Consider the following 14,324-nt stretch of genomic DNA (forward strand, 5'->3'; position numbering starts at 1 on the left):
GTGAAGAGGTAGAACACAGAACGTCTTGTTCATCTTTTTCGTGTAGCTGTGAGGCTGTTGAATGGAAGCCTCATTTCTAAAGCTAATGTTTCTTTCATTAACGCTTATGAGACTTCTGAAGCTATTTTGAATACATTTGCTTTGTACAGGAGTTCTGAAATGTTTAGAGAATATTGAAGGGAGTTTTGGCTCATAAAAAAACGTTTTATCCTACAGTGACAACATTCTACCACACACACACACACACACACTTATTGTCCTACTGACTGTGTCGTTCCGTGTCCTGCCTCAGTGCTCCTTGGCGTGTCATAAGAAATGTCTGGAGACTCTGGCCATCCAGTGTGGCCATAAAAAGCTGCAGGGACGGCTGCATCTGTTTGGGATAGACTTCACCCAGGCAGCCAAGAACAGCCCAGACGGCATCCCGTTCATCATCAAGAAGTGTACCTCAGAGATCGAGAGCCGAGCGCTCAACCTCAAGGTGAGCCAATACTGTCAGGAAAATAAACTGACATTGCTCAGTCCCATTTGCATAATGTGAGGCTTGTGGGTTTGTGTACCCTCTGGATCTGACGGGCTGTGTTCTGGTCCAGGGCATCTACCGGGTCAATGGTGCCAAGTCTCGCGTGGAGAAGCTGTGTCAGGCGTTTGAGAACGGAAAAGACCTGGTGGAGCTTTCGGACCTTTCACCCCACGACATTGGCAACGTGCTCAAACTTTACCTGAGACAGGTGGGTGACACACACAGCCTTTAAAACAAGTCATTTGGCAACGTACTCAAACTTTACCTGAGACTGGTGGGTGACACACAGCCTTTAAAACAAGTCATTTGGCAACGTACTCAAACTTTACCTGAGACAGGTGGGTGACACACAGCCTTTAAAACAAGTCATTTGGCAACGTACTCAAACTTTACCTGAGACTGGTGGGTGACACACAGCCTTTAAAACAAGTCATTTGGCAACGTGCTCAAACTTTACCTGAGACAGGTGGGTGACACACAGCCTTTAAAACAAGTCATTTGGCAACGTACTCAAACTTTACCTGAGACTGGTGGGTGACACACAGCCTTTAAAACAAGTCATTTGGCAACGTACTCAAACTTTACCTGAGACAGGTGGGTGACACACAGCCTTTAAAACAAGTCATTTGGCAACGTGCTCAAACTTTACCTGAGACAGGTGGGTGACACACAGCCTTTAAAACAAGTCATTTGGCAACGTGCTCAAACTTTACCTGAGACAGGTGGGTGACACACAGCCTTTAAAACAAGTCATTTGGCAACGTACTCAAACTTTACCTGAGACAGGTGGGTGACACACAGCCTTTAAAACAAGTCATTTGGCAACATACTCAAACTTTACCTGAGACAGGTGGGTGACACACAGCCTTTAAAACAAGTCATTTGAGTAAAATAAGTGTTTGTTAGATTGTTTGATTTCGTCATAAAGTATTTAAGACTTCTGCGAATGGGCTACTGGCATTCAGAATGTTTTTTTGCTGGAAGCGGAGCCGGCTAAGAAGAGCGAATGTCTCTGCCTGACTGACTGACCTTTGTTAAATAGCGTAGTGGTTAGAGAAGCAGACTTTTGAACTATAGGTCCCGAGTTCGTATCTCCTCGCAGGCGAAGCGAAGTACGCATTGTATTGACGAAAACTTTGCTGGCTAAAACCGAAATCTGAAACTGTATACGATTATATTGCGACTGTTTCTGGCATGGAATAGTTAATCTTCAGTCTCGCTAGCAATTGCTCAATTCTTATGATTATTACTAAGCAGTTAGTTGATACTATTAAGCCTGCTACTGGCTAATAAGCTGTTAAAACAGCCAGTGGCAAAAGCTAACAGTTCATAGACTCTATTTGTGGTGGAGGTAAACTTAATAAGAAACATTAGTCAGTTTAACACAATCTTCAATGGAGTCTAGCAACTTCTGAAACGTGTAATGCTGTGAAGTAGTGGTGGAAAACCGTGCCTCTCATGTGGAAGACCTAAGTTGGAATCTATTGAAAGCAACAACATTTATTAATTATTTCCGGTAGATTCCACAATTCTCTCATCACTTGATGAAAAAGTTTAAGGTCGCCTTTATTGAGAGTGATTGTACGGCCGGGCCACTGTCCTCCCGCTATTTGTGGAGGAGGTAAACAAAGTAAGAAATGTTAGTCCAGGGCTGGCCAACCCTGTTCCTGGAGAGCCACAGTCCGGTAGGTTTTCTCTTCAGCCTCATTTGTGCCTAACCTCAGTCTGCTTTTCATCCAACTACTAATTAGAATCAGGTATGCTGAATAAGAGTTGGAGAGAACTCCAGGCTCTCCAGGAACAGGGTTGGCCAGCCCTGTGTTAGTCAGTTTAACTGTATAAATGTCATTCACGAATGGCCAATTACCTATTAAAATGGCCAGTGGCAATAATGACACACGGTACACGTACAGCTCCATGGTCTAGTGGTTAACGACACAGCCTTTCACGTGGGCGACCCGGGTTCGAAACTCGAGGTTGGAACATTTTCTGTTGCGGGCCGGCTGAACTAGGCTTGCCTGGTTTCTTCTTTTTATGAATGATCAATCATGCCATAACCTAATAGAGCACGTTTTTAACTGATCTTTTTCAAGTTAACTGTGCCAAGAACACGTTCATATTTACAACATCTGACTGATTGGTTGGATAACATACTGATTGGTTGGTTGATCTTATTTCCGTCTTCAGTTGCCCGAGCCTCTGATCCTGTACCGTTTCTACAACGAATTCATTGGGCTGGCAAAGGAGTGCCAAAGGGTGATCATAGAAGAGAAGGCTGCCGCTAGAGCCCTCCAGAACCAGGAACAAGGCAAGCCAGGGGACGAACAACCTCAGCCAGGAGGCCCCCAGCCTTGCTTAGAGGGAGAACAACCACCCCTGAGAACCAGCCAGCCTGAAGGTGGATTGGAGCTGCCCAAACAACCCAGTATAAAACTCAACAGAGTTGTCTTTAAGATCAGAGACCTGTTACGACAGTTGCCCTCAGCACACTACAGGACCCTACGCTTCCTCACAGCCCACCTGCACAGGTACACACACACACTACAGGACCCTACGCTTCCTCACAGCCCACCTGCACAGGTACACACACACACTACAGGACCCTACGCTTCCTCACAGCCCACCTGCACAGGTACACACACACACACTACAGGACCCTATGCTTCCTCACAGCCCACCTGCACAGGTACACACACACACACTACAGGACCCTACGCTTCCTCAGAGCCCACCTGTACCGGTACACACACACACACACTACAGGACCCTACGCTTCCTCACAGCCCACCTGTACAGGTACACACACACACACACTACAGGACCCTACGCTTCCTCACAGCCCACCTGCACAGGTGTGTATACACACACACACACACACACACACACACACACTACAGGACCCTACGCTTCCTCACAGCCCACCTGTACAGGTACACACACACACTACAGGACCCTACGCTTCCTCACAGCCCACCTGTACAGGTACACACACACACTACAGGACCCTACGATTCCTCACAGCCCACCTGAACGGGTACACACACACACACTACAGGACCCTACGATTCCTCACAGCCCACCTGTACAGGTACACACACACACACACACACACACTACAGGACCCTACGCTTCCTCACAGCCCACCTGTACAGGTACACACACACACTACAGGATAATTATCTGTATTTCTGTGATGTGATTCTTCATCTGTGTGTTATTTCTGTTATAAATCATGATGAATGTTTGTGTCTTTCCACCAGGGTGACAGAGCAGTCGGAGGAGAACAAGATGACTGCCAGTAACCTGGGAATTATATTTGGTCCTACGCTGGTCAAACCCAGACAGACGGACGCTGAGGTTTCCCTGTCCTCTCTGGTTGACTACCCCTACCAGGTTGGTCCCTGTTAACTTCTATTGGGTTGGTCCCTGTTAACTTCTATTGAGTTGGTCCCTGTTAACTTCTATTGGGTTGGTCCCTGTTCTATTGAGTTGGTCCCTGTTAACTTCTATTGAGTTGGTCCCTGTTAACTTCTATTGAGTTGGTCCCTGTTAACTTCTATTGAGTTGGTCCCTGTTAACTTCTATTGGGTTGGTCCCTGTTAACTTCTATTGGGTTGGTCCCTGTTCTATTGAGTTGGTCCCTGTTAACTTCTATTGGGTTGGTCCCTGTTAACTTCTATTGGGTTGGTCCCTGTTAAATTCTATTGGGTTGGTCCCTGTTAACTTCTATAGGGTTGGTCCCTGTTAACTTCTATTGGGTTGGTCCCTGTTAACTTCTATTGGGTTGGTCCCTTTTAAATTCTATTGGGTTGGTCCCTGTTAAATTCTATTGGGTTGGTCCCTGTTAAATTCTATTGGGTTGGTCCCTGTTCTATTGAGTTGGTCCCTGTTAACTTCTATTGAGTTGGTCCCTGTTAACTTCTATTGGGTTGGTCCCTGTTAACTTCTATAGGGTTGGTCCCTGTTAACTTCTATTGGGTTGGTCCCTGTTAAATTCTATTGGGTTGGTCCCTGTTAACTTCTATTGGGTTGGTCCCTGTTAACTTCTATTGGGTTGGTCCCTGTTAACTTCTATTGGGTTGGTCCCTGTTAACTTCTATTGGGTTGGTCCCTGTTAACTTCTATTGGGTTGGTCCCTGTTCTATTGGGTTGGTCCCTGTTAACTTCTATTGGGTTGGTCCCTGTTAACTTCTATTGGGTTGGTCCCTGTTCTATTGGGTTGGTCCCTGTTAACTTCTATTGGGTTGGTCCCTGTTAACTTCTATTGGGTTGGTCCCTGTTCTATTGAGTTGGTCCCTGTTAACTTCTATTGAGTTGGTCCCTGTTAACTTCTATTGAGTTGGTCCCTGTTAACTTCTATTGAGTTGGTCCCTGTTAACTTCTATTGGGTTGGTCCCTGTTAACTTCTATTGGGTTGGTCCCTGTTAACTTCTATTGGGTTGGTCCCTGTTCTATTGGGTTGGTCCCTGTTCTATTGGGTTGGTCCCTGTTAACTTCTATTGAGTTGGTCCCTGTTAACTTCTTTTGAGTTGGTCCCTGTTAACTTCTATTGAGTTGGTCCCTGTTAACTTCTATTGGGTTGGTCCCTGTTAACTTCTATTGGGTTGGTCCCTGTTAACTTCTATTGGGTTGGTCCCTGTTAACTTCTATTGGGTTGGTCCCTGTTAACTTCTATTGGGTTGGTCCCTGTTCTATTGAGTTGGTCCCTGTTAACTTCTATTGGGTTGGTCCCTGTTCTATTGAGTTGGTCCCTGTTAACTTCTATTGAGTTGGTCCCTGTTAACTTCTATTGGTTTGGTCCCTGTTAACTTCTATTGAGTTGGTCCCTGTTAACTTCTATTGGGTTGGTCCCTGTTAACTTCTATTGAGTTGGTCCCTGTTAACTTCTATTGGGTTGGTCCCTGTTAACTTCTATTGGGTTGGTCCCTGTTAACTTCTATTGAGTTGGTCCCTGTTAACTTCTATTGAGTTGGTCCCTGTTAACTTCTATTGAGTTGGTCCCTGTTAACTTCTATTGAGTTGGTCCCTGTTAACTTCTACCGGGTTAAAATGTGTCCCTGTTAACTACTGTTTGTTCTGGTCCATTTCAGGCTCTGATGGTGGAGTTGATGGTTCGTCATTTCGAGATGATCTTTGACGTGGCCAGCCCATCTTCCCCTTCCTCCCCCCTCCCATCCCCCCTCCCCAACACCACAACCTCCACGTTGGGCCATGCCTCCCCCCGACTCCTCCCTCAGGAGCAAAGACTGAACCGCCACTCCACCTCCCTACTGGACATCAAGGAGGTCAGGATGTTTGTATTGACATTTCTCCTCTGGAGGGGCGCTTGGAACGAAGCCTTCCAATGCCCTATTTCTGCCTGCTGTATCCTGTGTATGGGAGAAATGAAGGGAGAGGTTGATCCTACATACAGTACTTTAATGACTCAGCATTTATACAAAGCCACATGCCGTGGAAACGAGAATTTGAGACATGCCATCTGTTTATAGAATGTAATGGCTCGCTGCTCATCGAAGATTTCTTTCAGGATAACTGTAAAAAGGGTTAGCAGCTGTATGGACTGCGTGAGATTAATCACCTTGGGGAAAAAAGCGTTTCTCTATGCTGTCGGTCTTTAATATCCTAATCTCCATTTTCCTTGTTCCCAAACAGAGCACCAAAGTCTCCAAGAGGTATTCATCAGTGGTTCCGACCTCGCACACCGCGGGCGAGGTGAAGACAGGTGGTCCTGGCCAAGACAGATGGTTAACAGCCCTGGAGAGACTCAACGGTGTCGGCTCGTCTGCCACAGTGGCCGGCTCTGCTACCGAGGTTGCTTTCTTGGTTTCTTCTTTAATCATTTATTTCGATGTTACTATTTTCTTTTTGTGTTAACGTGCGTGTCCCAGTTAGGAGTTGGCCACCAAGCCGCTTGTTTTCCGTTTTGTCCCGTAGGTCAAGAGATCGACGTTGGTGTTTGGTCGTCCGAGCCTCAACCATTCCTCCTCCTCAGCTTCCATCCCTAACGCTGCCCCGCAGGTCCAGCTTCGCCCCCAGCGTTCTAGAATGACGTCCCGACCAATCAGCATGCCCCTAGAGCGCCTTCCCCACCCCGCCCCCTCCCAGGTCAGCATCCATCCGTTCTGTTGCTCTTTTTCCACTTTTTCCCTTTAAAACCCAGAGAATTAAGTTGAACTGTTTTAAAATAAAAAAAGAATGATCCAAGTTGTCAGTGTTGTTTTAGAACGCTTTAAAGTATGATGAAATTTGACCTTTTAGATCGTAGAGCGGAACGGTCGGAGCACCACCACCACCGACACCATCACAGAGTCTCCAGAGCCGGATAAAGAGCCAGAAAAGGAGCGGTTCAGGAGCGGTGTTGGGTCAAGGGTCAGTACACATTACATCACTCCCTTCATCGAATCCCAGGTCATGCAGAGGAAGACCTGGGACAAGAAGTACAAACACTATGATGTCACGCCCCGTACCGCCATGATCATGGCTAACATCCCGGCAGCCGGGCCCGTCCCACAGCTGACGACGCCGCCCCAACCGTCCACACTGGGACCGGCCAGCTCTGCTCCGCCCACCGGCAGCAGTGTCATGCCTGTGCTAGCCAACAACCTCCACACTGTGTCGGTCAAGGCCGGCCAGACGTCCAGACTAAGAGACAAAGAGGAGACTAAGGATAGGTCTCTTTCACTTGGTGGAGCTGCTGGGGTAATTTCAACCACTGCAAGCTCTCCTTTAACGTTTAGACAACCGCGGACTATGCAGCCTCCACCCGGAACCTTCTACAAGCCTCCTGGCTCGTCCGGGACCCGAGGTTGGCCGTCATTCACTGGGAGCACCGGCCATACCAATACGTCCCCAACTTCTCCTAATGTTAAAACCTCATCCTCTCCCACTGATAAAACCTTCTCATCCTCTCCTACTATTAAAACTTCCTCATCCTCTCCCATGGTTAAATCCTCATCCTCTCCTTCTGTTCTAAACTCATTATTTCTAGCGGTTCCATCCTCATCCTCTCCCACGGTTCCCCCCTCATCCTCTCCTTCTGTTCAAACCTCATCCTCTCCACCTGTTACTGCACCTCTCCTCTCTTCCTTCCATTCCTCCACCATCACCTCCTCCTCGTCTCCCGTCGTTAGCACCACCAGCCCCACTTCCCCTAACGCCTCACCCACCAGTGGGACAACAAACCTCTCCATCCACTCTCCACAGGACTCAGTGGACAGTTCCGTCAGTGGTGAGTTCATGACCTCAGCTGACCTTTCTCCCCCCCAGTCTCCTCCCCCCAGCAGCCCGGAGGACCATAGCCCCACAGAGGTCAAACCATTGCATCCCAGACTGAGACAGCGACCCCGGCCTCACCTGCAGGACCTGGAACACAGGGAGGCCCACTTCGTATGAACCTTGACCCCGAGACGGTTTCGCCGACGTGCGTTAAGGCCCGTCCTAGCCAGTGGATTCTCCATTGGAAGCACTTCTTAGTCCTGGACTAAATTTTCTTTCGTCTTTGTCTGGGAATCTGGCCCCAAAGAATGTATTCTTCGGGAGTGTGAAGACACATAATTGACATCACACATGGGGAGGCTTCTTTCTGCTCAGAAACAGGAACCACGGCACCGTTGGCCAATGCTGCAGGGATTATTTCTTCCCTATCTGGGCGTAGCTCACGGGAGGGTGCACGTTTAGCTGAGTCGTGGCTGTCTGGGCGGATTTTAATTATTGTTGATGTGTTGTCTGGGGGCAGGAAGTTGCCACAGCTATGTGTAATGATGTAAGTACATAGCGAGGAACTCGGCCACGCTGTCTATAACGATGTCATATACCTACCTTTAATGCCAAATGTTTTTTTGTATGAACTGTTTTGTGTAGGCCTGTAAATACGATATCTCTGTGCCATATTGTATATTGGAAAAAGGACTTATTTTTCTGTCACAGTAGGTGAGTGAAAGGGAGACCATTAAAGTGTTCTGTGTTTTTAATATATTCTCTGAAGCCTGCACAGTGGCCAGGCAGTCTCCTGACATTTAGATAACACATTAATGAACTATTCTATCTGGTGTGTAACATATTCAACTTGTCTTTCTTAGCGTCCAGTTTTATATCTGAGTGCGTCGTCTATCAGCAGGTGATATCCCTCAAGCGACAATTCATATCTGGTTTAGTCGTTGCTGGTTTAGTCGTTGTGCGGTCTGTAGTAAGACAATGGTCTGAATGTCTGTCCATCTACATGTCCCTCCCTCAAGGACCTGCTGCTGTGCAAAACAAATGCACTGATTGAAGTGCTGTCCTGAATCCCACTCTATCTGAATTTGATTTAATTCTTTGTGAAAACTTGTTTTGTCAAATCCCTAGTAAATCCTCTTTTTTAGTCCCACCTGGATTCTACCAGCTGTAACTGGAATAATTTTTGGGACTTGCAAAATAAACTGGAATAAATCAATAAAAGCATATAATTCCTTTAAGTAATTTTATAAAACATAACTATTAATTTCTTCATAAACTAATTCATAAAATAATTAAATATATTTTATATTAATTAAACAGTGCATGAAATTCTCATTTGCTCCTGTTCTGTATGTAATGTATTTTTTTGTAATATTGTACTTGTTTTTAAAATGTTAATAATGTAAGGACCCTATGTTACATTCTATGGAAAATGCACGTCAGGACCATGTGTTACATTCCATGGAAAATACACGTAAGGACCATGTGTTACATTCCATGGAAAATGGACGTAAGGACCATGTTACCTTCCATAGAGAATGAATGGAAGGACCCTGTATTACATTCCATAGAGAATGAATGGAAGGACCCTGTATTACATTCCACAGAGAATGGATCATTCATTTTTTTTATTTCCCATAATCCATTTCAGATTAGTACCTGATGCTTCTCGCAAATCATATGTATGCATTTGTTTACGTTTTATATTCAGAAGTAAACCTTGAAACTGGACGTTATGTAGCAGTTAATTATTTGTCGATTTATTGTGACTGTACAAAAAGACAGGAAAAAATGTCTTGCATCAAATTAAAAGTAAAGTTAAGACTTGAGTGTTGAATCTGTGTATTTTTTCAGTAGATAAGCAATGTGTATTTGTCTGTGCCCATTGCCGTAGTGGCTCCCTGGTCCAGCGATTTTACTCTGCCTCCTCTAATGGCCTAATGGCTTTGCTTTACATACCAATGGTCTCCTCAGAAGGTATTGACACACATGACAACAATGAGGAAAGACGTCTGTATAAAATGAAAAAAATATTTCGCTACAGTATATTGTCCCTTTCTAATGTGTAATATAACTATGTTTGGCTCGAGGGGCTCATCCAAAATTTTTCTCTGATTACACATGTATTTCCCCCAAAATGATTATTCAGTTCACTGTACTTCTTAAACAGTCTCATAAACCATGGCTGTCATCCACCTCAGGATATATTGCCAATAGTTATGGCTATGTGATACTACATCTCTGTATATTTGAGGTATAACTATGTCATAATACATCTCTGTATATTTGAGGTATACCTATGTGAGACCAGATCTCTGTATATTTGAGGTATAACTATGTCATAATACATCTCTGTATATTTGAGGTATAACTATGTCATAATACATCTCTGTATATTTGAGGTATAACTATGTGAGACCTGATCTCTGTATATTTGAGGTATAACTATGTGAGACCAGATCTCTCTATATTTTAGGTATAACTATGTCGTAATACATCTCTGTATATTTGAGGTATAACTATGTCATAATACATCTCTGTATATTTGAGGAATAACTATGTGAGACCAGATCTCTGTATTTTTGAGGTATAACTATGTCATAATACATCTCTCTATATTTGATGTGTAACTATGTGAGACCAGATCTCTGTAAATTTCATCCCTTCTTCATTGTGTGCATGATGTCACGTGTTACCTGTCCATCCACACTCTCAGCAACGCAACCACTAGCTATAAAACTCAAATAATACCCCCACTGGCACTTCAAAAGCCCTACCACCGGCTTTCCCAACGCCTGTCCTTAACACACCTGTAGGTAGTCCAGGAACCTAACACACCTGCTGGCACTCAACGCCTTTCAACAGAGCCATTAAAAAGCTAAACATCACCACTCAACATGTACAAAAAATGACAATAATACAGCCTAGTGCCATCAGTGGCCGGTCTGAAACAAAATGGATGCCTGCTGTCTTTTCTGCTCCCGGCTGTGGGTGGTGAGCCGGCCTTGGACAAGGGGATTAACAGAATGGGATTAAGGAGTGTGGTCAAACTGGAAGAAGGGGACTGTTGCAGCAAAGACGAGAGAAGAGTGGTGACTTGGATGAACAGAAAGAGAGCTCAATAGAGTCTGGGGATTATAAAGGCTTTATTACTCTTTCTTTAGATGTCGTACGACTTCTTCATTGTCCCACTAGAGGTAAGGATTTTCATAGGTTCTTATCTGATTTGTTGTTCTTCGTGTAATGAGTCCTAGCAGTGTCCGATGCTCCTGAACCAGTTGCTCTGTGATAGGATGTTATTGTCGGGACTATTTACCAAACTTACCACTGTACATTGTCACATACACACTCTTTCTACCTTATATGGATGTGGGCTACTTCTTTCTCTGTAGCAGGGCCTTTACTATCTGATGTCTCAGCGTGGTGACGGGCCCAACCACTGCCAGGACTCCGAATATTATAGCGGATTGTTCCATTTAACAAGGCTCTGGTCCACACACTTTATGTATGTATGTCTGTCGCCAGCGGGAATCGACCCCAGGACTATTGGCGTTGCAAGCACCAAGAATGAATGTCTGAGTTACACCGGACCACCTGTTCGCTCAGCAGAATAACGTTGATGTGAAGGCTTTGTTAGGGTTGTTAGTATTTTTCTTCGGTTCATGTTAGTTGACCTAACTTTCTTTGTGTGTCGTTTAGACGTTTACTTCTACACATGTGGTCAAACTGGGAACTTACCACCTGGCACATCTGTTATAAAGGGTAAACATGTTTGTCCTTGTTCATAAGGAGTGTACACGTCTGTCCTTGTTTCTGACGTCCGTCGTCCTGTAAGCTGCACAGTAAAGTGCATGATTACTGTTTGAGTCCGCTGTTACACAGTCTCTCAGAAAGACACCTGGCTGATGGCGTTGACGGATCGACCTGCTGATGTCAGACTGTCCTGTTCTTTTTTTATAGACAGGTCTCTCTCTTCTACATCTGAGTCACGCTCGGCACATGTGACATTACGTTTACCGAGCGTATCTGTCTGCATGTCAGACAGTCTGGCGCTGAGAAACAGTCCATGTCCATCTGATTTTGACACCTGACACACACACACACACACACTCATGTCTTGAACCTACTGCTACAATGAATAGTGTGCGTCCTAAATGTATACGATCCCAGGTGTGTCACCGTGAGAGAGCCCCGTTGAGGGGTTGAGAAGCGCAGCCATGAACGCCGGCAGTCAGATCCGCCTGCTTCTGTGGAAGAACTGGACCCTACGCAAGAGGCAGAAGGTACAGCCTGAGCAACGTCCTCTGAGTTGGGCCGTCATTACTCCTGTTTCCCTCCCCATCCAAACCATGTGGACTTGTCTGTTATTTTCTCAAAATGCAACTTCAAAGCCAATTATGTCAACAAAAAACATATCTGTACCTGTATATTGAAACTTCTAGTCCCAAGCTCTTCTTCTCTATGCGTCTCACAGCAATATAGATTGTTGTGAGATGCAGTTTCCCTTCTAGGTTTATGAGATTGGATATGTGAGTTGACTGTCTCTTTAGTCACAGCACACCATACATTGACAAAACCGTCGTCCATATTGTTTCTTCTGATTTGTTTACTTTTCCAGGGAGAACCTTTTTTTTTTGCTCATTTGAACATTTTGATCCCAGTGAAAACCCTTATGGTTTTTACCTTGATCTCCACTTGGAACACAAACAATTCAAGCTGAAACCAAAGAGGGTGGATTTTGAGCGTAGCGTATGGTCCTGGTGATGTTGCATTGGGTCTCTAAACCTGTCTCTTTCACCTGTCTGTTCAGGTTCGCTTCCTGGTGGAGATTCTGTGGCCGTTGGTTCTGTTCATTGGTCTAGTATGGCTGAGGAAAGCGAACCCACTCTACAAACAACATGAATGTAAGACCAAAAGAGTCTGCAATAGCCTTTAATGTCCCCATAAACCTGATAGAGTAATGAATCACCAATAATTCCTATTCAGTCTTCCTAAAGAAGTTTGCATTGAATGAAGATCTGGTTGTGTTTCTGTGCGACTGTCATTCTCAATCAGGAACACTGAACTTTTTTTGTAAGGTTGTGTCATATCCTTCACACAGCAAGGCCTTTCAAACCGGATCTTAGGGTGTCTGACATACATGCTCAAGCATTTTGAGGGACACTTTCTAACTAGCAAAACCCCGGTCTGAATGTCCAGGTCACTTCCCCAACAAGGCCATGCCCTCTACAGGGATTCTCCCATGGATCCAGGGAATCTTCTGTAATGCCAACAACCCCTGCTTCAGGCACGCCACCCGGGCCGAAGGCCCCGGCCTGGTCTCCAACTACAACAACTGCATGTGAGAAAACATTATAAACCCTTACAGCCAGTTATAACCGCTTATAACTAAGCTTGACCTGCGGCAACAGTCCCTCTCCCTTGTTCACTCTCATAGCCTCCTCTTGTTCACATATTGTCCCTCTGTCCTTTGATATCACCTCCTTCAGCCTCTTTCCACCTTCTGACTAATTTCCTTTCCGACCTTTTCTGCAATACTATACACAGTATGCCACGTAGAAGTAGCTTTTATCAAACCCACTTAGGGGGGGCCCATATATTTTTGTGTGGGTGGTCTCGGCAAGAATCAAAACCACAAACTGTTGGTGCTGCATTAACCATGCTCCCTCGAGACACATACGCTTTCCCCCTCATCCCTCTCCTTAACCATCTCAGACTCATCCCTGTCCTTCATCTTTCAGACTCGTCCCACTCCACCATCCCTCAGACCGACCTCTCTCCTTCACCATCTCAGACTCATCCCTCTCCTTCACCATCTCATTTTCTTTCTTCCCCCTCTCTCTCTGACTCATCCCTGTCCCTCACCATTATTTTGGTCTCATCCCTCTCCATCATCATCTCAGGTTCATCCCTCTCCTTCACCATCTCCATAAGGCTTCATCACCAATCAATATTTTGCATTTCATAACATGCCTTGAAACCCTCTTTTACATGCACCAATATTCTCACTGAAAAAACACGTATTGTGCATCATAACACTTGTCACACTGGTCTCTTCAGTACATTCAAACTCCCTCCAAAATAATCCAACAAAGGTCCGGGGCAATACTTTGTGAGTGTTTCTATTTTCACAGTGTAACAGGTTCTGGCTCGGTTTTGCGTTCTAGACTGGCACGGTTCTGGGCCGACACCAATGAGCTGCTGTTCGATGAACCCGAGTTCCGGCAACTGGGTCGGTTGTGGGATGACATGGGCATCATGAACAACTTCATGGACACCATCTGTCACACACCTGAGAAGATATCAGGTAACACTGGCAATAAACCCTGCAAGACCTGTTCACCTGTCTGACCTTCTCGTTCCTACTCTGTCTGAGTCTCTTTCTTTTTCTGTGCTCTTGCGTGTAGGTCGCGGGTTGAAGATCGAAAGCATCCTGAAGGATGACGAGATGTTAACAGCCTTTCTGCTGAGAGACACTGGCCTGCCTGAGTCTGTGGTTGATAACCTGATCAAGTCCCAAGTCCGTCCTGAACAGGTACAGCCGAAGGAACGACACCACCCTAACGGCTCCACCCTAATGACACCA

The 14,324-nt window shown here is 45.4% G+C and overlaps 2 protein-coding genes across 7 annotated transcripts in view; both read left to right on the forward strand.

Moving 5' to 3' along the window:
* LOC109614611 (rho GTPase-activating protein 29) overlaps window positions 1–9,567 on the forward strand; it is a 40,123-nt gene extending 30,556 nt beyond the window's left edge. For all 4 annotated transcript variants that reach the window (XM_034291395.1, XM_034291396.1, XM_034291397.1 and 1 more), the window contains 9 exons: window positions 1–8; window positions 293–481; window positions 594–731; window positions 2,711–3,051; window positions 3,784–3,916; window positions 5,614–5,808; window positions 6,176–6,334; window positions 6,458–6,628; window positions 6,782–9,567. The exon at window positions 1–8 is cut by the window's left edge and continues 156 nt beyond it. In XM_034291395.1, the coding sequence (XP_034147286.1) occupies window positions 1–8; window positions 293–481; window positions 594–731; window positions 2,711–3,051; window positions 3,784–3,916; window positions 5,614–5,808; window positions 6,176–6,334; window positions 6,458–6,628; window positions 6,782–7,915 (2,468 nt within the window). In that variant the 3' untranslated portion in view covers window positions 7,916–9,567. The remainder of the gene's footprint in view (window positions 9–292; window positions 482–593; window positions 732–2,710; window positions 3,052–3,783; window positions 3,917–5,613; window positions 5,809–6,175; window positions 6,335–6,457; window positions 6,629–6,781) is intronic.
* A 1,109-nt stretch (window positions 9,568–10,676) lies between these two features.
* The window catches only part of abca4b (ATP-binding cassette, sub-family A (ABC1), member 4b), a 40,647-nt gene continuing 36,999 nt past the window's right edge, over window positions 10,677–14,324 (forward strand). The window contains exons 1-6 of one of the 3 annotated variants that reach the window (XM_034291446.1): window positions 10,677–10,935; window positions 11,909–12,021; window positions 12,549–12,642; window positions 12,938–13,079; window positions 13,906–14,045; window positions 14,146–14,273. In XM_034291446.1, the coding sequence (XP_034147337.1) occupies window positions 11,956–12,021; window positions 12,549–12,642; window positions 12,938–13,079; window positions 13,906–14,045; window positions 14,146–14,273 (570 nt within the window). In that variant the 5' untranslated portion in view covers window positions 10,677–10,935; window positions 11,909–11,955. The remainder of the gene's footprint in view (window positions 10,936–11,908; window positions 12,022–12,548; window positions 12,643–12,937; window positions 13,080–13,905; window positions 14,046–14,145; window positions 14,274–14,324) is intronic. The other 2 variants (XM_034291445.1, XM_034291447.1) reach the window with 2 other exon arrangements.

Source organism: Esox lucius, chromosome 3 (genome assembly GCF_011004845.1).
Source record: "Esox lucius isolate fEsoLuc1 chromosome 3, fEsoLuc1.pri, whole genome shotgun sequence".
NCBI lineage: Eukaryota > Metazoa > Chordata > Actinopteri > Esociformes > Esocidae > Esox > Esox lucius.